At 33.9% G+C, this 19,827-nt stretch overlaps 3 protein-coding genes and 1 long non-coding RNA gene across 6 annotated transcripts; 2 read left to right on the top strand and 2 right to left on the bottom strand.

Moving 5' to 3' along the window:
• The first annotated feature begins 3,448 nt into the window (after window positions 1-3,448).
• Window positions 3,449-6,401, top strand: LOC136222495 (probable serine/threonine-protein kinase PBL5). 2 transcript variants are annotated; one of them, XM_066010276.1, is made up of 5 exons: window positions 3,449-3,759; window positions 4,343-4,599; window positions 4,706-4,895; window positions 4,980-5,371; window positions 5,964-6,401. In XM_066010276.1, the coding sequence occupies exons 1-5, from the start codon at window positions 3,669-3,671 to the stop codon at window positions 6,210-6,212; spliced, it is 1,179 nt and encodes a 392-aa protein (XP_065866348.1). In that variant the 5' UTR covers window positions 3,449-3,668; the 3' UTR covers window positions 6,213-6,401. The 2 variants fall into 2 exon arrangements, with proteins under 2 accessions (XP_065866348.1, XP_065866349.1); XM_066010277.1 differs by lacking the exon at window positions 3,449-3,759 and adding an exon at window positions 4,205-4,226.
• A 4,787-nt stretch (window positions 6,402-11,188) lies between these two features.
• On the bottom strand, window positions 11,189-12,974 carry LOC136222494 (uncharacterized). Its single transcript, XM_066010274.1, has 3 exons — window positions 12,111-12,974; window positions 11,496-12,038; window positions 11,189-11,399 (listed from the first exon to the last, which is right to left on the bottom strand). Exons 1-3 carry the CDS (start codon window positions 12,945-12,947, stop codon window positions 11,298-11,300), a joined length of 1,482 nt encoding a protein of 493 aa, XP_065866346.1. The 5' UTR covers window positions 12,948-12,974; the 3' UTR covers window positions 11,189-11,297.
• Window positions 12,975-14,425: 1,451 nt separating this feature from the next.
• On the top strand, window positions 14,426-16,234 carry LOC136221995 (uncharacterized). Of its 2 annotated transcripts, XR_010685457.1 has the most exons (3): window positions 14,428-14,728; window positions 14,813-15,098; window positions 15,440-16,234. It is a non-coding gene; the product is annotated as an uncharacterized lncRNA (long non-coding RNA). The 2 variants fall into 2 exon arrangements; XR_010685456.1 differs by lacking the exon at window positions 15,440-16,234 and having other exon boundaries at window positions 14,426-14,728; window positions 14,813-15,350.
• Window positions 16,099-17,867, bottom strand: LOC136221994 (uncharacterized). The gene is made up of 3 exons (XM_066009471.1): window positions 16,971-17,867; window positions 16,345-16,887; window positions 16,099-16,261 (listed from the first exon to the last, which is right to left on the bottom strand). Exons 1-3 carry the CDS (start codon window positions 17,799-17,801, stop codon window positions 16,160-16,162), a joined length of 1,476 nt encoding a protein of 491 aa, XP_065865543.1. The 5' UTR covers window positions 17,802-17,867; the 3' UTR covers window positions 16,099-16,159.
• Window positions 17,868-19,827: the final 1,960 nt, after the last annotated feature.

Here is a 19,827-nt window from a genome sequence, read left to right as displayed (position 1 = left end):
ATAACAGTTTTAACTCAACATTGAACAAACACATTAGTAGAATAAATCAAAGCATTTAAACTTAGTGTGTTTAGAATATGTATTTTAAGTTATACTTAAACAATTTTGTCAAATCAAAATTATGTGGAAAGGTGTTTCAACAATGCTTACAACCAAACACTCAGCACGATACTCTCAATATTACAATTGATAAACACTTGTTCTCTTTTCAGTAAAGAACACTTTAGAAGATTACAAAGAATCACTCTAGCATTTATAAAGGGAATAGAAAGTTTGGTGTAAGATCTTTCTTGTATTTGAGTGCTTTGAAATTGTTTCTTTCTCTCTTTGATTTTTCTTTTTGTTGATCGGCGATGATCCAAGGTTCTTGATTGTCCTTTTATAGATGGAAATCTGCAGATGGATCATTTGAATTGTTTTAGCCGTTAACACTAAAACGGCTCTTTTAGGGAACATCTTCTGGTCATCTTCAGACTGTTCAGGCCATTCCCTTCCTCTGTTTTCTTCAGGCATCAGGCTTTGTCTTCTTGCGTCAGACTTGTCTTTTTGTGCCAGTTGTCTTTTACCAATAATCCATTGACCCATACATCTCGGAATCTGTCTTCTGTATATTTCCAAGATTTCAATTATTGGTACAGAGGGGCGGTAATCATTGTCTTTTAGCAAACGACTCTTTCATGCTGTCCTGAAGATACACCCAGCTTTGTTAGACGAACGTTAACGCGGCTTCTTATGCTGAGCTTTATTCTCTTTGTGTTGGGTTGTTATGACTTGGTCTTTTGGTGCTAAGGTTAATTTCACTCAGCTTGATATTTTAGACTTCCATGCTGACCTTCATTTCACTTAGCTTATTCTGTTCATCTCATGCTGACATTGTCCTGTCCTTATCTTTATATATATATTTGTACTCAATATTGAACAAACAGATTAGTATAATAAAATCAAAGCACTTAAATTTAGTTATCCCTTAATCATGGATGATTTTGTCAAATCAAAATCTTGTGGAAAGGTGTTTCAACAAACTCCCCCATTTTGATGTTGGCAAAATACATAATTATGGAACTCAGTTTTGAAATTCCCCATGATTGAATCATTTTTCATATTTCTGAAGTTGCTCCCCCGTAAGGGTTGCATCTATTAATTTAACTCTAAACCTTCCACGATTTAATTGAGATAAATTAAAAAGACTTGTACTGACTAAAATTACTTCTAGACCTTTTAAGGTCAAGTTTATTAGAGTTCAGGTCAGCTTTCAGAAATGACAAACTTTTTCAGAGAATGAATAGATTTCACTTACTCCCCCAGAATTGTTGAACTTACTCTGCTTCTAGATACTCCCTCATAAGGGTTTGAGCTACTGAATTTTGCTAAAAGTGAAAACACTCAGAAGAGTTAAAACATTCAATAGAAAAAATTTGTTCAGGGCTAAAAGTCAACGAATTAGCATCAGAGGCATACATACATCAGATACTGAAATAACAATCAAAGCTTGATGTAAGTTAGTGTTTAAGCATTTTCTGAATTAGTCTAAGGTGCTGTTTGATAAAACTGAAAATTAAGTGCTGAAAAAATAAATACTGAACTTTAAGTGCTGAATATTATAAGTGCCGAAAATATTGAATGATATAATTATTATAAAAATATTAGTTGATAATGTTTAACTTACCAAATAAGTGCATTTTAACTTAATTTGCTAATTTAAGTGGTGGTGAAATAATTGTTATCAAACACACTTAAATTAAATAAATGCTTAACGTTTTAATTTAAGTCATTAAGTGGGTTATCAAATAAAGTTAATTTATCAGAGTATGGTAGCATAGTATAAGACATTAAACTTAATTTGTAGTGCTAATAGTGGTTAGATTGTTGCTCTCTTGTCCTCTTAACCCTTTTTTGGCGGAAGGATTGAGCATGGGGGAAGCTCTTAGATGGTTGAAGGATAAGGGCCTTGAAAATGTGATTGTCGAATCAGATGCGCAAGTCTTGATCCGCGATTCATAATCTTGAAGTTTTAAATTCCATATTTGGTTTTGTGGTAGACGAATGTAAATTCCATTATTAGGATAACCTTCTACATTTCAAAATAATTATCATATTTTGAAAAAATTACTATTTGCTAGTTTGCTTAAAAAAAAACAAATATTTGTCCGTTTTAGTTTTCAATTCAATTTTTTCATATTTTATCTTTATTAACAATTTTAATATTATTTATACTATTTGTCATTTTGAGTTTTTAATTTATGGAAAGTGGTTTAATTTAATGAGTGACGTAGAAATGAGAATTATTAACAAAGTGAGATAAATGTTATTTTATTCTATCTTTCATAAATTTAATGTAAATTAATCACTTCTTTAGTATGTATAATTTAGTCAAATTTGATAATTATTTTAATATAAAAGAAGTAGTTAATTGTTCGATTCATTTTGTTAAAACGAAATTGCTCATATTCTACGAGCAATTGATTCAACGTCGGATTGAGAGGCTTGAGGTTCTATTTTTTTTCCAGTCTAAAAGCTAATGAATAAACTTCTTTTGTGTGGAAAAAGATATGATAAAAGAATAAATTGATAAATTAAATACTTATAATTAAAAGAGAGGGAAATATATTTATATATTTTTTGTTTCTTAAATAGTAATAATAGTATTAAGAGAAATATATTTATTACAATATCTAACTGAAAAATTAAAATCTGATCATTTTTGGTAATGACCTTCTTCATAGACCAACCAAAGTTTTCCTCTTCAATTAGTTACCATCAAATCAAATCATCCAGCTGGTAAAATGAAAGCTATCTTCTTGTAAGGTCATAATAGTAAATTTGCTCAACAATATATTGGATCAAGTGCTTCGCAGTCCAGGAAAACGCCAAACAAAATTCATCAAAATCGTAGACTCGTTCCCATTGTGGCGGCCAGACGAAAGAACGCGTACATCACCACCGTTAAAAAAAGAGCGTTTCAAATTTCGGAAACCGCGTCAGTCAGTGGATCCCACTCGACGGTGAGGTTAGCGGATCGAGGTGGGTCCCATTTTCCAAAATAAAAAATAAAAAAAAAACCATTTTGACTTATTTGTTTCTATTATCTGACGGCGATTAATGGCCGCTTTAAGATACGTACGTCACGGGCAGGTAAATACATTTAAAATATAAATCAAATTTAATATTATTTTTCTTCTAGAAAAAAATGACAAAGATTTGTTGGTACACCAAATCACTATACAACTAATCAACACGTGACATGTCAGCACCCCCGACTAGGAACTGAAACGCAACTTCTCTTCTCCTCCTTTGTTATTCAGTCGACCGACTCGGTGGTTACTAATTTGTCCACGTGTACTTCCATTTTAATATTTCCCACGTGGATGGTTTTTACTGGTTTGTTTTTTATGAATTCCTTGGTTTAGTTTTCACTGGATCATAGAATATGTTTAAATGCCCTGACAAGAAGCTCACTGTTTCTCTCTCTTTTTACATTCTCTGTTCCTTTCTTGCTGATAGTTTGAGCTCTGTTTTTCTTGTTTTCTTTTTGGTTATTTCATCATATACTATCATATATTTCTCTGTAGATAGAGAAGAAAACAAAGTGAATTTTTTTTTCTTTTGATTTGAATTTGATTTGGGCTAAAGAAGAATAAAAAAGGAATTGCAAATTTGAAATAATAATAATGGGATGTTTCTTCTGCAATGGACGACAAGAAAACAAGCGATCAGAGAATAATACCATTAAACGCAACGAGCAAACACGACCCACTTCAGGTATTTTCATTTCCATTATCAAATGTCTCAAAATTTTGAAAATTTGACATTTTTATTCTGTGAATTCTCGTTTCTTCTTTCTCTTTCAATGTGGGACCATCTATGAAATTTGATCAATGTTGAATTTGGGGGAAAATGTTCCTTTCAGTTTTATATATTTTCTTGATGATTGTAGTTCAATAATTCCGATTCTTAATTTTTTTTTTCTTCTGCTGAAATGATCAGAGCTCAAATTTTGATCTTTGGTTTTTCTATTTTGGGGGTTTTGAAGTTCTTTCTCGTTAATATTCTCCCTCTCACATGGAGCTTTGAGTTTGGATTGTTAAAGGATAACCCTTTTGTAGTTTTCTACTTTGGGTAAAATCGAACCCATAATCCAAAACCCTTGTTTGATCCTTCAATTTGTGTTTTTGTCTTTAGTGTGTTCTTCGTTTGCTTGCAAATTTGATGGCTGTTGCTTCTCTACGGTACGGATACTCTTTATAAAAATAATATTTTTAGTGTCCATGTGCCTCAGTCTGTGTCTGCTAGTTACCTCTTTTTTCAATTGATTTTAACATTATGTTTGTTTGTTTGTTTATAGGGTCATTGAGAGTAAAGCCATGTGCAAGTGCAATAAAACAGGAGGAGGATGCTAAGAATGATGTATTATCTTCTGATGTAAATAATTTAAATTTGATGAATGAGTTTTCTAAGGATGGTAGAAACAATTCCAGCAGAGCTGCAGTATTTAACTTCGATGAACTCACATCCGCCACAGGCAATTTTAGGGAAGATTGTTTCGTAGGTGAAGGTGGTTTTGGCAAAGTCTACAAGGGCCATTTAGAGAAAATCAATCAGGTAAATACATTTAACTTCATTGATCTCAAAAATTGGTATTCAATTGAATAATGTAGCTATGATGTATGATTTGAGGTGTAACATTTTGTGGTTGTATTTGATTCAGGTTGTTGCTATTAAGCAACTTGATCGAAATGGTGTACAAGGGACTAGAGAATTCGTAAATGAAGTGTGCACATTAATTCAAGCAAATCATACCAATCTTGTCAAATTGCTCGGATATTGCGCGGAGGGTACTCAGAGGCTATTGGTATACGAATACATGCCATTAGGATCTCTAGAAAACCATTTGCACGGTATGCTAGTGAACTTATCATCTGAACCTTTGTTTGGTTGTTCATCTTCTTTATTTGATTGAACTGAAATGTTTCCTTGAACAGATCTTCCACTGAATAGGCAACCACTAGATTGGAACACAAGAATGAAAATAGCTGCAGGGGCAGCAAAGGGTTTAGAGTACTTACATGAAGAAATGACACCCCCTATTATATATCGTGATCTTAAATGCTCGAATATTTTGCTCGGGGAGGGATATCATCCGAAGTTATCTGATTTTGGGTTGGCCAAGGAAGGGCCTAGTGGGGATAAGACTCATGTTTCTACAAGGGTTATGGGCACATATGGATATTGTGCACCGGACTATGCAATGACAGGTCAGTTGACATTTAAATCCGACATTTATAGCTTCGGGGTGGTTCTTCTCGAGATCATTACAGGCAGGAAAGCAATTGATCAAACAAAGGACCGTAACGAACAGAATCTTGTGGCTTGGGTAAGTTAATGTCCTTTTTATTTAAATTAGTCTAAGGTGTCTGATTTACTTGGTGACATTAGTAGTAGATCAAAATGATAAGAAAGAGGTATATGAATGGCCCTTTCCTGATCATATTAACAATTTTTAGAATCTACACTACTGAATTATTGTTAATTGCTTTTGATTTACGGAATTAATCAGTCTCGAAATCAGTTATTTATGACTGAACCTCATCATCCATCCAACAAGATGAATGAATGGAGACTTTGTTTCAAATGTACTAAAAAGTTGGGTGAAGTGGTGGTCCTGTGACAATGTTTTAACTGCAAACAGAAAATCATAAATGTCATTGACATTTATTTCATTTTGAATAGAAATTTAGCTGAATAAACATTTCACTGTTGACTTTTGACACTAGCAATGAATAGGTACATACATATGTTGCGAAACGTTAGGTGAACATGTGACTTTTCTTTGTTTTGGGTGCCACAAATTAGTACTGTAGGATGAACATTAGAAGTTTGGCTGTGTAACCAAATTTCTTCTGTTATGCTTATGTATATGAGCTGATTAGGTGATCGATGATTGAGTTAACGAAATGTGTTTGCAGGCACGACCATTGTTCAGAGACCGGAGGAACTTTGCGCAGATGGTGGATCCATTAATGAAAGGTGAATATCCTGTGAGAGGATTGTACCAAGCTCTTGCTATTGCAGCAATGTGTGTTCAGGAACAGCCTAATATGCGGCCTGCCATTTCGGATGTAGTTTTGGCTCTGAATTATCTTGCATCTCAAAAATACGATCCCCAGACGGATGGAGTCCATGGATCCCGCAGAAGTAGAGAACATAATGGTTAGAAAATGTGGAGGAGTAAATAAGAAAAAGGGTTGGTGGTATCAATTTTTGTATGAATGGAGATATAGCAGGCAGGCAGGCAGGCAGGAGCTTGTTTGGTTATCTGTTCTGGTGTAAATGGTGCTACTGTGTAGGAAAGAAATTGTTTACTCATATCATAGAATCAATTAACAGTTACTTATTTCCTTTTCTCTTCCGTTTCTTGCAAATTTAACCTCTAAATCAATCTCAGGTTTGCAGTATAATGGAGAATAATAAAATATTAAATAGCCAATATTCAATTAGAAGGAAGTAAAACATTATTATTTATTTGGGAAAAGTAAAAAAAAAAAGTAATCATTTTCATCCATCCGTTTGGAAGTAGAGAAATGATATTTCTTTATTTTTTATATATTTAGTAAATAAAAAAAAAAAACAAATTTGAGTAATGGTGGTGATAGTTTTTCATCACATGACATATTGACTTTGCTTATGTGTGCAATAAAATATTGACTTTGCTATGTGACATTGATTGAATGACATGACTTAGTCAAATTTCTTTCTATGCTAATCCTAATTGCTAATTTGTAAAGCATATGCCTTGTAAAAACAAGTATCACACCCCCTCTACTTGTAAATGGATGAAACATAATGGGTAAATTACACCCATGGCCATTGAAGTTTACCCATTTTCATATTATGGCCACTGAATTTCATTTCTTCCCGGTATGGTCACTGAACTTTACACTATTTAACATCGGTGGCTACTCAATTTTAACTAACTTCTCATAATGTCCGTTAACAATTGTTAACGATCTCAAAAAATGAAAATATTCAAGAATTAAAGTTGTTCAAAATGACATTTACCATGAAACCATATTTTTTATTTTCGAAAATCACATTTTTTGGATTTTCTCTCTCTAAAAATTCACTCTCTCTCCTAACCAAACAACACCCAAATGACCTCAAAACGAAAATTTTCAAGAATTAAAGTTCCTTAGAATATCATTAACGCTTTGGATTTTTTATTTTTAGCCGTCAACGATCGTTTAGAGGCGTTAAGTGGGCACCGGTGTTAAAAAGTATAAAGTTCAGTGACCATACCAGGAAGAAATGAAGTTTAGTGGTCATAATGTGAAAATAAATAAAGTCCAGTGACCATGAGTGTAATTTACCTGAAACATAATTTTGATTTTTAAGTCTCTATATCTTTTATTTTTAGACACATTAAATCTCTCATCACTAGCAGAGTTATTTTTTGAAAATAAAATTCAGTTCGTACAACGTTATCTTTCATTTCAACTCATTAAGTGTCTTTATCTTTTATTTCCGATCAAATTAAACCTTCGATGCCCAGAAAAGTCCGCTTTTAAAATAAAGCTCAGTTAATAGAGCATTATTCATTTTATTTTCAAACGGTAAACATACAATTTTCAAACACTGATGAAATGCTAGCGATATTAACTGATAAGTATATGCAGTCCGTAATGGACTAACATTTGTATGAGACTAGCAGTCGGTAATGGATTAGAACTAGTAATGGAACTAACAGTCTGTAATGGATTAGTAAGACTAGTTACCTTCGCTAATAGCAGTCCACACGAACTTGGACTGCTGCAGCTCCATGATTGAGTCATTATTGAATAGGGTTGTGTAGTTCGAATGAGATTTATATATATATATAAATGTATGTGTGTTTCAAAGATCAATAAGATAGCTTACTAATTTATTCAGGATGTTAATTGTTTCATGGTACCAAAGCCTTCTAAAATTTGAAAGCACCGCACTTAAAGCTATGGCAACCAACGTCAGCTCTCCCTCATTCCACAATTCTACTTCATCAACCCTAAATTCCTCTTCTTCCGGCTAGATGAATGAGAACAATTCGTTTATGCAAAATACATCTAAACTATCTCACAGTCTCAAATTTAAAGATGTTTTATTTTTTCTTTCTACCTCTCAAAATTTAATTTCAGTCTGGCTTCATAACTTCCAATAATATTTTTGTTGAATTTTTCGCTGCTAACTCTTTTTTTGGTGAAAGATTTGGCAACGAAGGAAGCAATCCTAAAGGGGTAGAGTAAAGATGATCTATATTACTTGCCAGTTTCATCTTTAGTTACAGTTTAAATAAATTTTTGTAGTTCTCTTTAGTTGGCATGCTCGTCTAGGCATACTGCAATTCCAATTGTCAGAAAATTAATTTCATCATATTATTTTTTATCTTCCAATAATAAAATTTACTCTCTTTGTGAACATGTTTTCTGATCAAAATTTACAAGCTTCCTTTTGTTTTGTTTTTTTTTTGAAAAGAAGCTTCCTTTTGTTAAATCTAGCTTTGTTGCCAAACAACCATTAGAATTACTTTGCCCGAGTGCAATTTTTTTTTTTTTTTTTTTTTTTTTTTTTTTTTTTTTGATGGATTTTCTTATTATATGGTATTTTTTTTTATTATTATACAAAATATTCATAGATTTATCTCCTTAAAAATAAATATTACAATACCTTTATCAAATTTTGTTTATTTATTGAAAAATATTTTGGTTTACCTATTAAAACCTTTTAATTAGATTGGGGTGGAGAATTTTGTACTTTTTTTGGTCAAATATTTTTTCAGATATTGTTTAAAGTTCCTTATTTTCATATGCACATGAACAGAATGGTTGCGCAGAACGCAAACATCAACATATTGTTAAAACCGGTTTACCTTATTAGATCATGCTCATATACCTGTTTCCTTTTAGTCATATACTTTTGACACTGATGTTTACATTATTAATCGTTTACTAATTGCCTCTATTAATTTTGAGATTCCATATAATAATTTATTTGGCACTCCTTAATTACTTTCAATTACGTATTATAGTTGTTTGTATTATCCTTAGTACGACCTTACACTCCACATAAATTATCATCTCGTCCTATTAAATGCAACATCTTGGGTTATGTAATCTTCACAAAGGTTATCACTATTATAATTCTATATTTGTGAAAATTTATATCTTACACCATGTTCTTTTTGACGACATGATTTTCTATTTGAGGTTCTCACTCATAAATGCACTGGTATACATGACACAAGACCTCCATTGTTACCAAATCCAATAGCAAACTTGTTTCTAGTCTTACTAACCCGACCCGCGCACAGGTGATGACTCATTGTTAAGCGATCCCAGCCACTATCAAAGAATTATTGGTAGTCTACATCATCCCACATTTACATGACTTGATATATTTTTTGGAGTCAATGAAGTGTCTCAGTATATGCATGTTCCTCATGAGTCTCACTCGATGACCATTAAACGTATTTTGAGATACTTGAATGGTACTCCATCCTATGGTATTCGATTGCAGAAAGGAGGATTACTTGGTCAATTAAATTGTTTCTCGGATGCAGATTGGGAAGATGACCAGGATGATTGAAAGTCAACTAGTGGCTATACCATTTTTTTATCGGACACCATCTTTTGTCACGATCCTCGTGCAAACAACGCACATTTTTCTGTTCCTCCACTGAGACAGATTATCTTGCTTTTGCTACATCTGAATTAAGTTGGGTCTAAATGCTTTTGAAAGAGATTAGTTTTCCCGTTCGATCTGTCCCAATTTTATGATGTGATAATTTAAATGCGGTTTATCCTACCGCCAATCTAGTATTTCATACCCCAGCAAACATTTGGAGATTGATTTCTACTTTGTCCATGATAAAGTTCGTTCCAAAAGACTTATAATATAGTATATCTTCACGGTTGATCAAACGGCTCATGTATTCACTAAACCTATACATCAAGGTTAGTTCCAATTACTACGAGACAACCTTACTGTTCACTCACGCCTTGTACAACTTGAACGAGTTGATAAGTAAATACATCAAAATCAAAATCAGAATAATAAGGCTTCATAATTTTTTTTTTGACTTTATAAAAATTCAACATGATGAAGGGGCCATTTCATTTGAAGTCTTAGTCACGTGACTTGCAAGTGCAAATATATTTGCCGCCGAAAAGGCCAAGTCGTTAAAACCAGATACAGAATAACCAACAGAAAACGTCCCTTTCTTCTTCATCTTCATCTTCATCATCCGCTCTCTCTGTCCATCAAAAACCCTAATCTTGCTAATCAATCTTCACTCTCTCTATTAGAAAAAATGCAACAGAGACCAACAAGCTGCTTATCTCGAGCCGCAGATGACAATTTTCCGATGAAAGCAATACATCAGCAGCAGCAAGCTAAATATTCTTCTTCACCAAGACGCATATGGATGGATGAAACTGCGCAACTTCTTCCTCTTTACTTCTATTCTTGTTCCCTTTTCAGGAGATCATCGGCTGAAAAAATGGTCCATCTTATTCCCTTTCTTCTCTTCCTCTGCCTACTCACTCTCTGGTGGTTCTCTTACCCAGGTATTCTTCTTTATTTACTTCTTACTCTTTTGCTTGATTTCTGTTAAATTAGATGTTTCAATTTGGTTTTCTCTTCAAAAAATTTCAATTGTTACTTGGAATTGATCAAGAAACAACAGTTATATTCAATCGCAGATTAATTGTTGCTTGGAAATTGCATATTTTTATGTTAAATTCTAAAATTGTTTGGCAGTGAAAGTAGTGATGAAGAATGGAAAGATCGTTGCAACACATCATCTTAAGACTACAGAGGCTGTGGTTGAAGTGGCTATCTTGGCATCTGCTATATCCCCCGTCACGCCGCTTCCTTATAACCTTACTTCCAATCATGGAAATGGAACTCAGGAAGAAGTTCATCCAGTAAATAAAACTGCAAGCTGATGTAGGGTAAATAGTTTCTTTCTCATAAAAGTAGAAGATGATGAAAGGATCAAATCAACATTTCTTTTTATTGCAGTGGAAAAATTTCAGTTCCTAACTACACTTCTATAGAGACAACTATGATCCTTGAGCAATTTGTACCAATCACATTTTACAAAGATACATTGGATTTGATCTTATATTATTCTTGTACAAATCAACTATGATCCTGTGACTAATTTCTTATATTTCCATCTGACTACCTTGGATTTGATCTTCTTTTATTCTTGTACATGACGATGAAATCTCTAGGGAACAAGATACATTCCCGATTTCTAATTTGATCTACAATTCACTAATCTCGCCACTTCTACAGCTCCCTACCCATATATTCATAACTGAAGCTCTATTTGTTGGCATCAATCTACAACAATCTCTTCTTGGTGACTGAAAAACAAATTTTGGTTCGGTTAGCAATAGCTTGAACAATAACACTTGTTAATGCATATATGTATATATATGTAAATGTATTTGCAGCCTTACCTTCTGCCACCGATGATTATCCGGCCTCTTCACTACCACAACAGCATTAATTTTTTCTGGGGATGCCATCTTCCACCTGCAAATAGGATTTGGAGCTACGGAGCGAGCATAGACGCCTACTGTTTGCTCCCTAACACGATCATATTTCGTAGTGTTCATATAGAAAGTAAAGGGCTTTACACATGGATGTTTCATCACTGGCCTTGTGTTGAAATCATATTGGGTGTAATCAGCTCTTCGGAACCAATTAAGGAACGTTCTCGATGGCATCTCCAGCTCTCTCGGAGATATAACTCCCCTGTAGATTTGAACAACAAAGCCCCATGACACTGAGATAGACCAGAACCTTCTCTTGTCATAGCATATGGATTGCTGCATTACGCTACCCGAGTCAAGCTTGACCGATGTGAATAGGTGTTCGAGGGCTTTAACTCGTGTCATTCGCGGGAATACAGGCTCCACTACATCAAGGTGATGTAGTGATACCAATGGAGTCACAGGGTGTGATGCTAGGAGGCCTAAAAGGTCTCCATAAACATCATACTGCATAAACAAGTCAATTTCCATTTAGCAATGAGAAATTAAAACTAAGAGAAGAGTTGATTAAAGATGTACCTGATGAAAACCGGGTTCCTTGGTAAGTGGGACGCCAACCTCCGCCATACAAGCCTGCATCCGGTCATCACTGCCATACAATCCGGGATATCTTTGGATGCATTTATCTTGAGTCTTAGCTAACTCTTGTGCCAATGGATAACTTATAGCAAACCCTCCTCCTCCAAAGGCCATATTATAAGAGAAAAATATATTCTCCATATGGCTTTCTGAGGAGCTACCTACATAATAAAATTGGTTGTGATCATATTTAGAAAGTGTTCTTACCACATTTTCCATTATAAAAACAGTATCATCATCTCCCATAACGAACCAGCGGACGTCTTCCAATCCGAGTTTCAAGGTCTCGGAGACTACCCTTGATATCCTTATTGCTGATCTATGTCCTTGCCTATGGGAGTACTTAAACTTTGATGTATCTTCAGAAATTCTAATCTCAGGCAAACCATCATTTTTTCTAGTTTGTACCTTTCTATCCATCCAAACAATGACTCTACTCTCCTTTGGCTTGCACCATAGTTTGACATACTCTTTTCGCCTCTCCCATAGATTAGCGGATGCTGCTATTCCGAAAACAATGTGTTTCAGTTCTGTGTTGTAAGACTGTGATCTTTGGGGAATTATGGGAGTGTCTGGTTGCGACGTAGGAGATTCTTGGTTGTGTTGTGTGATGTTGGTTAGATGTTTGAAATTCTCCTCGTCGGAGATGCATTTTCGCTCCTTTTCGATGAGGAGATGAGAAGAATAGACAATGTAAAGCATTGCAAGTATGAAAAACATCCAAAAGAGTATCTTTTGAAGCCCCATCTGTATCGAGTTTTGCAGAGTTGATGACATTTTTTTTTTGACTATTTTTTGCTTTGAAAGCACACAACTTTATATTTGTTTTTTGCCAATTCTAATGTGATTAGTTTTTTTTTTTTTTTTTTGAGGATTCTTAGGATCTCAAGGAAGAAAGTGTACAGGTTGATTTTTACTATTCTTGTTAAAAGTTGAGCTAGTATATAGGCAAGCTAAATGTAACCAAATAGTCAAACTAAATAATAGTAAAAAAGAACTAATATAAAAATGGCATAAAGCTTGTTTGAACCCCTAAACTATAGAGTGAAAATCAATTAACCCCTCATTCTCCTTAAATCAACTATTGGGTCCTTAAACTTTGTAAAATCCATCAATTGAACAGAAATTAATACAGTAATCTTTTTCTTTCAAAAAGAGGAAAACAGAGTCATCTTGTTTTGTCTAGTAGAAAAGAAAATGGCAATAGTTGTATATGCAGGAATTCTAGTAACATTTATTTTCATTCTTCTTGGGTTCTGTAATTGGTCGAAAAGATCAAATTCAATACTTATGAATTTAAACGGCTTATCTATAATTCATCTCAAATCAATATGAATTTTTGCACTGATCCTCCTCCTCATCAATATGGATGCATATTCCAGTTCGAATATCCTTGGTTAAGTGACATGAAATTTCTCAATTCAATAACCACAAAGGCAACCACTTTAAGAAGTGGAATTTCTCGTAGCTGATTTTGATGGTTTGAGAAATCAAATGACAATTCAGTCTTTTCCCAGTTCTGGAAAATGCATCAGAATTAGGAAATATGGTTGATCTACAAGACATTAGTTAAATTTATCTATTAGTTTGTGTTTTATTGAATAAAGGTTGGGATCGAACGAGGAGGCTTGGACATCCCAGCTAGGCTTCTATTAGTTTGTGTTTAATTGATGAGTTTTGTAAAGTTTAGGGACTCAATGGTTGATTTGAGAAGAATGAGGGGCTAATTGATTTTGATTAAGTAGTTTAGAAATCACTTAAAGCATTATTTGGCCACTGATCTATTCAAAATTGTGTCATTTGGCTCCTGACTTATTATTTGGTCACATTTGGCCATTGACTTATCCCAATTGGTGAAATTTCACCTAATTTGTATGAATACTTAACGGAATTGTTATCTCATTGATAAGTAACGATATTTTTGACACATAAACTTGAAACGTGATATTTCTTAAAGTTTTTTTTACACATAAAAAACAAATGCTAAACTAAAATCTATTAAGTTCAAGTGTCAATATATCGTTACTAACCAATGAGATAATGATTCGATTAAGTTTAAATCCAAATTGAATAAAATTTCACCAATTCGGAATAGATCAGGGATCAAATGTGCTCAAATAATAAGTTAGAGGTGAAATGATAAATAAAGAAGCCTTTAGAAATCCAAATGAGTTTTTATGCCTATAAAAGTTAAATACCAAAAGTACCCCTTAGTTTCTCGGGAAACAGTGTAAAATATCAGTAAAAAAGAAAACTTCAACTTTGGAATCACAAGAAATTCAACTAAATAAACAAATTACTCACATAATTGATCGGAGATTAAGGGTTTTGAGGAAGAGGAACGAAGATCTGAAAATGCCATCTTCAACCATTGAGAAATTCGCCAACCAAAACTTCTTCGTTCCCATTACCGCCGCCGTCAAAAACCAAACCCATTATAATTCCTTTTTCAAGTTCCATATTGATTGAGAACGGGATTAGCGAGTCGGGTAGTCCACCAATAACTGGAAATTGAACTTTTCGATCGCAATATCTATCCGTGCTCAACCTCATTACTGGTAATTTTATAACTTTATTTATATTAATATTGAACTTATCTGTAAAAGGCTGTAAAATTAATACGTTCTTCAATTAATCTGCAGAGTATTTTCAGTTATAAAATGCTCACCATTGTCTTCCAGCTGTTAGTACCCTAACACCGCTTGTTGTCTCCATTTCACAATTCTTCAACACCGCCTGTAAAATCTACAATTGAGTGATTTGATAGAGAAATTGCATGAACTCTATGGAAGAACGAGTAATGGAAGCAAAAAGAACCTGAAAGAGAAGAAGGGCAAACCTGATTGTGGCTGAATCGGTGTAGTTTCTCCGCCGGAAAACGGTTGCTGTTGACCGTCGGAAGAATAACAACCGGAAGAATAATAAAAGGTACTTCTGGCATTTAACTATTATTTGTTTTGACTACAAAAGTTAATGTATTTTTACAAATACGAATACTGTTTACTAAAATTCTTTTTTCTTTCAACTTCTTAATTTACTCGTTACTCTTTTGCTTGATTTCTGTAAAATTAGATATCTCAATTTTGTTTTCTCTTGGAAAATTTTCAATTGTTACTGAAACAACACTTGAAGGGAAAAGAGATACATTATCATTATTATTATATATAATATATTAATTTCCTTTTTGGTTTTCACATGAATGTTTGCTTATGTTTTTATCATATTTAGTGGATTCTTTAAATTCTAAAATTGTTTGGCACTTAATCTAGTGATGAAGGACGGAAAGATAGTTGCAATGCATCCAAGGACAGAACTATACGGGTCACGGAGGGTCTGTTGACCCTCCAACTCTGTGGAGAAAATAATGAAAATTAAATTAACTAACAGAATATTCCGTCTGTAAACATAAAATTTCCGTGTCAGTTCCAGAATCTGTGACAAATTTGATCTCGCTACGGAATTGGGATGAAATTTTACGTCCCTGCTCTGTAATCCCTCCCAAAAATCTGTTTTTCTAGCTAAATTTTTGTTTATTGACTATCTTGGCATCTGCTATATCCCCAATTCCGCCAACCTTACCACCAATCTTAGAACTGAAGAAGAAGCTCATCTAGTAAATAAAACTGCTAAGTGATGTCCGTCTACATAAGAGTAAATAGTTTCTTTTTCATAAAAAGAAGAAGATGAAAGGATCAAATCTTCATTTTGATTGCAGTAGAAAAATTTCAGTTTCTAACTATACTTTTATAGAGATTCCTGAGGAACTTGTATCAATCACATTTACATAGATGAATGAACCTTTTTTCTGCTGCTTCTGTGACCTTAGGTTCTTGTATGGAAAATGCTTATAAAAAGCTGATATTTTGAGGTCTATTTCCATCAGACTCCCTTGCCCTTGATTTTATTATTCTCGTATCCAACGGGGAAATCTCTAGGAAACAAGATACAGTCACAGAAAGAGAGTTATAGTTCCCGAGTGTTAATTCGATCTACAATTCACTAATCTCACCACTTCTACAGCTCCCCACCCATACGTTCATAACTGAAGGTCTGGTTGTTGGCATCAGTCTACAACAATCCCTTCTTGGTGACTGAAAAACAAATTTCGGTTCGGTTAGCAATAGCTTCAACAATATACATAAATGTATATACATAAATGTATTTGCAGCTTTACCTTTTGCCACCGAAGACTATCCGGCCTCTTCACTACCACAATAGAGTTAATTCTTTCTGGGGATGCCATCTTCCACCGGCAAATTGGATTTCGAGCTCTATAGCGAGCATAGATGCCTACTGTTTGCTTCCTAACTCGATCATATCTCGAAGTGTTCATATAGAAAGTAAAGGGCTTTAGACATGGATGCTTCATCACAGGCCTTGTGTTGAATGCATACTGAGTGTAATCAGCTCTTCGGTACCAATTAAGGAACGTTCTCGATGGCATCTCGAGCTCTCTTGGAGAGATAACACCCCTGTAGATTTGAACAACAAAGCCCCATGACACTGAGATAGACCAGAACCTTCTCTTGTCATAACATATGGATTGCTGCATCATGCTGCCCGAGTCAAGCTTGACTGATGTGAATAGGTGTTCGAGGGCTTTAACTCGCGTCATTCGCGGGAATACAGGCTCCACTACATCAAGGTGATGTAGTGACACCAATGGAGTCACAGGGTGTGATGCTAGGAGGCCTAAAAGGTCTCCGTAAACATCATACTGCGTAAACAAATCAATATCCGTTTAGTATGAGCAAACCAACAGAATCTTAAAAGTAGGAGATGAGTCGATTAGATATGTACCTGATGAAATCCGGGTTCCTTAGTAAGTGGGACGCCAAGCTCAGCCATACAAGCCTGCATCCGGTCATCACTGCCATACAATCCGGGATATCTTTGGATGCACTTATCTTGATTCTTAGCTAACTCTTGTGCCAACGGATAACTTATAGCAAACCCTCCTCCTCCAAAGGCCATATTATAAGAAAAGAAAATATTCTGAACATGGCTTTCTGAGGAGCTACCAACATAATAAAATTGCCTGTGATCATATTTAGAGAGTGTTCTCACCACATTTTCAACAATAAAAACAGTATCATCATCTCCCATAACGAACCAGCGGACGTCTTTCAATCCGAGTTTCAACGTCTCAGAAACCACCCTTGATATCCTTATTGCTGATCTATGTCCTTGCCTATTGGAGTACTTAAACCTTGATGTATCTCGAGAAATTCTAATCTCAGGCAAACCTTCATCCTTTCTAGTTTGTACCTTTCTATCCATCCAAACAATACCTCTACTCTCCTTTGGTTTCCACCACAGTTTGACATACTCTTTTCGCCTCTCCCAGAGATTAGCGGATGCTGCTATTCCGAAAACAATGTGTTTGAGTTCTGTGTTGTAAGACTGTGATCTTTGGGGGAGTAAGAGAGCGTTTGGCAGTGCAGGAGATTCTTGTTGGTGAGTGATATTGGTTAGATGTTTGACATTCTCTTCGTCGGAGATGCATTTTCGCTCTCTTTCGATGAGGAGATGAGAAGAATAGACAATGTAAAGCATAGCAACAAGGAAAAACATCCAAAAGAGTATCTTTTGAAGCCCCATTTGTGTTGTGTTTTGCAGAGTTGATAACATGTTTTATTTTATTTTTTGCTTTGAAAAACACTTAACACGATTCTTGTTTCTTGCCATTTCTTATGTGATTGGTTTTACTTTTTACTATTCTTGTCCTTTGTTCAGGAATCTTCGGATCTCAAGAAAGAAATTGTACATCTTAATCTTTATATATTTTTATTTTCATGTATAATATTGTTGCTATTTGTGGTTTCAAAATAACCAGCTCAAACTATTTACTCAAAATCTGATATTTAATTGTTTTAATATATAAAATAAAGGGATGAAGTCCAAATTTTACTCTAGCATTTTTTGGAAGTACGGATTTACCTTAACATATGAAATGGTTAAATTTTAGGGTAAATTACATAAAACTCAAGAAAAGTTTGATTTATTACAAATGATTCATGCTTATTAAAAATAATACAACTATGTCAAATTAGTTTAAATCTATACAATTTTTTATCAAATTCTGACATCCCTTAAAAAAAGGGATAATCATTATTTTAATATTTTAAATATTTATAATAAAAAAAAAAAAACAACAAGAACCCCTAATTAAAAAAACTGAAAGCACCTTTCTGTATTTTTTTCTTTGATGGACTTCATACATCTATTGTTCAATGATCTTCAGTTTCACTATTCCTTTTTAAAACTCCATTAAATCATTACTGAATCATGAATTGAGTCTTCGAATCAATGACTCCAAAACAGGAACAAATTAAAATTGATTTCATTTTATAAGAACAACTGTATTTAGTGATTAAAGATTGAATTCATATTAATTTAGTGATTAAGATTGAATTCATATTAAAGTTTTAAATTTAGTGATTAGGCATAAATAAACTATAACTAACCAATCTATCTTCCATTCTCAGTGTTTCTGTTGAGTTTCATTTTAAACTCGACATTAGCGGTTCATTTTGAAGTTTTACTTTGAAAAGCTTGAAGATTGAGTTACTTGAACATAAACAAGACGACTGGATTTGGAGAAATTGGTGGACTGAATTTCTTGATTTCTTTGTCTAATTGTACTGGTTTAGAGGTTGGGTCTAGGAAGAAATCAATTTGGTAGAGAACTTCTATTCTGCTGTCATTGGGAAGTTGCAGATTGGGAAGTTGCAGAAACTAGAGGGTTTACATTTGAATATAATAGATTTTCCGGATCCATTCCTTCCCCATTAGGTAACTTGACTAGATTGACAATGGAAGAAAATAATTAGGGGAAGCTATGAATTGAATGTTAGTTTGCATATATATATAATAGAAAATGAAATTGAAAAACTGAGAACCAAGAAGAAAAGTAAAGGAAACGCAGGACAAAGACAAAAAAAAAATTGCAAAAATGATGGAGATAAAGATAGTGGATACAATATAGGAATAAATTATCAATTTGAAAAATAATCTCTAATTATTAACTGTAATTCTTGACAAAACTAAAATTACTTCAAAGGACCCTGATATTTTAAATTAAAAATTATAATGATGATAAAAGAATAAAAAAGAAGATAGTTAACTGTAAAAAAGAATTGAGAATTGTTTTTCTATGTAATTCTCTCAAAATTTTACTCGAAACATTTGTTTTCAATTTGTCCATACCTAACAGAAAATTTAAACATATTGGTATACCGTTATTTTACTGGTTATTTAATTGTCATATTAGAATTTTTAAACATGAATCGTTCTAAAATATTTATTGTGTTATTAGTAATGTTATCAGACTCGGACCGGACCGGCCGGTTCGACCGGTCGAACCGGATCCGTTCTGAATCACACTGGCTCAATGGATCTCTAAGAAACTGGACTGAATTGGGTCAAACCGATGAACCGGTGAACTGGCCTGACCCCGGTTATCTAAGAATTAAAGAAAAAAATGATGAAAGTCCGGCGCAGAAGTAGGGAAAAGGACAACAGTTCAAGCACGAAAATGGATGAAAAAGGCCATTAGAGGATCTGACTCAGAAATAAGAAAAGCATATTCCGGCAAGCTAAGAAAAAGAAACAGATTCCGGTGAGTAAGGAGGAAAAACGTAATACCCATGTTTGT

This window comes from Euphorbia lathyris, chromosome 3 (assembly GCF_963576675.1).
Source record: "Euphorbia lathyris chromosome 3, ddEupLath1.1, whole genome shotgun sequence".
NCBI classification, from domain to species: domain Eukaryota; kingdom Viridiplantae; phylum Streptophyta; class Magnoliopsida; order Malpighiales; family Euphorbiaceae; genus Euphorbia; species Euphorbia lathyris.
This window is presented reverse-complemented; position numbering and strand designations above follow the sequence as displayed.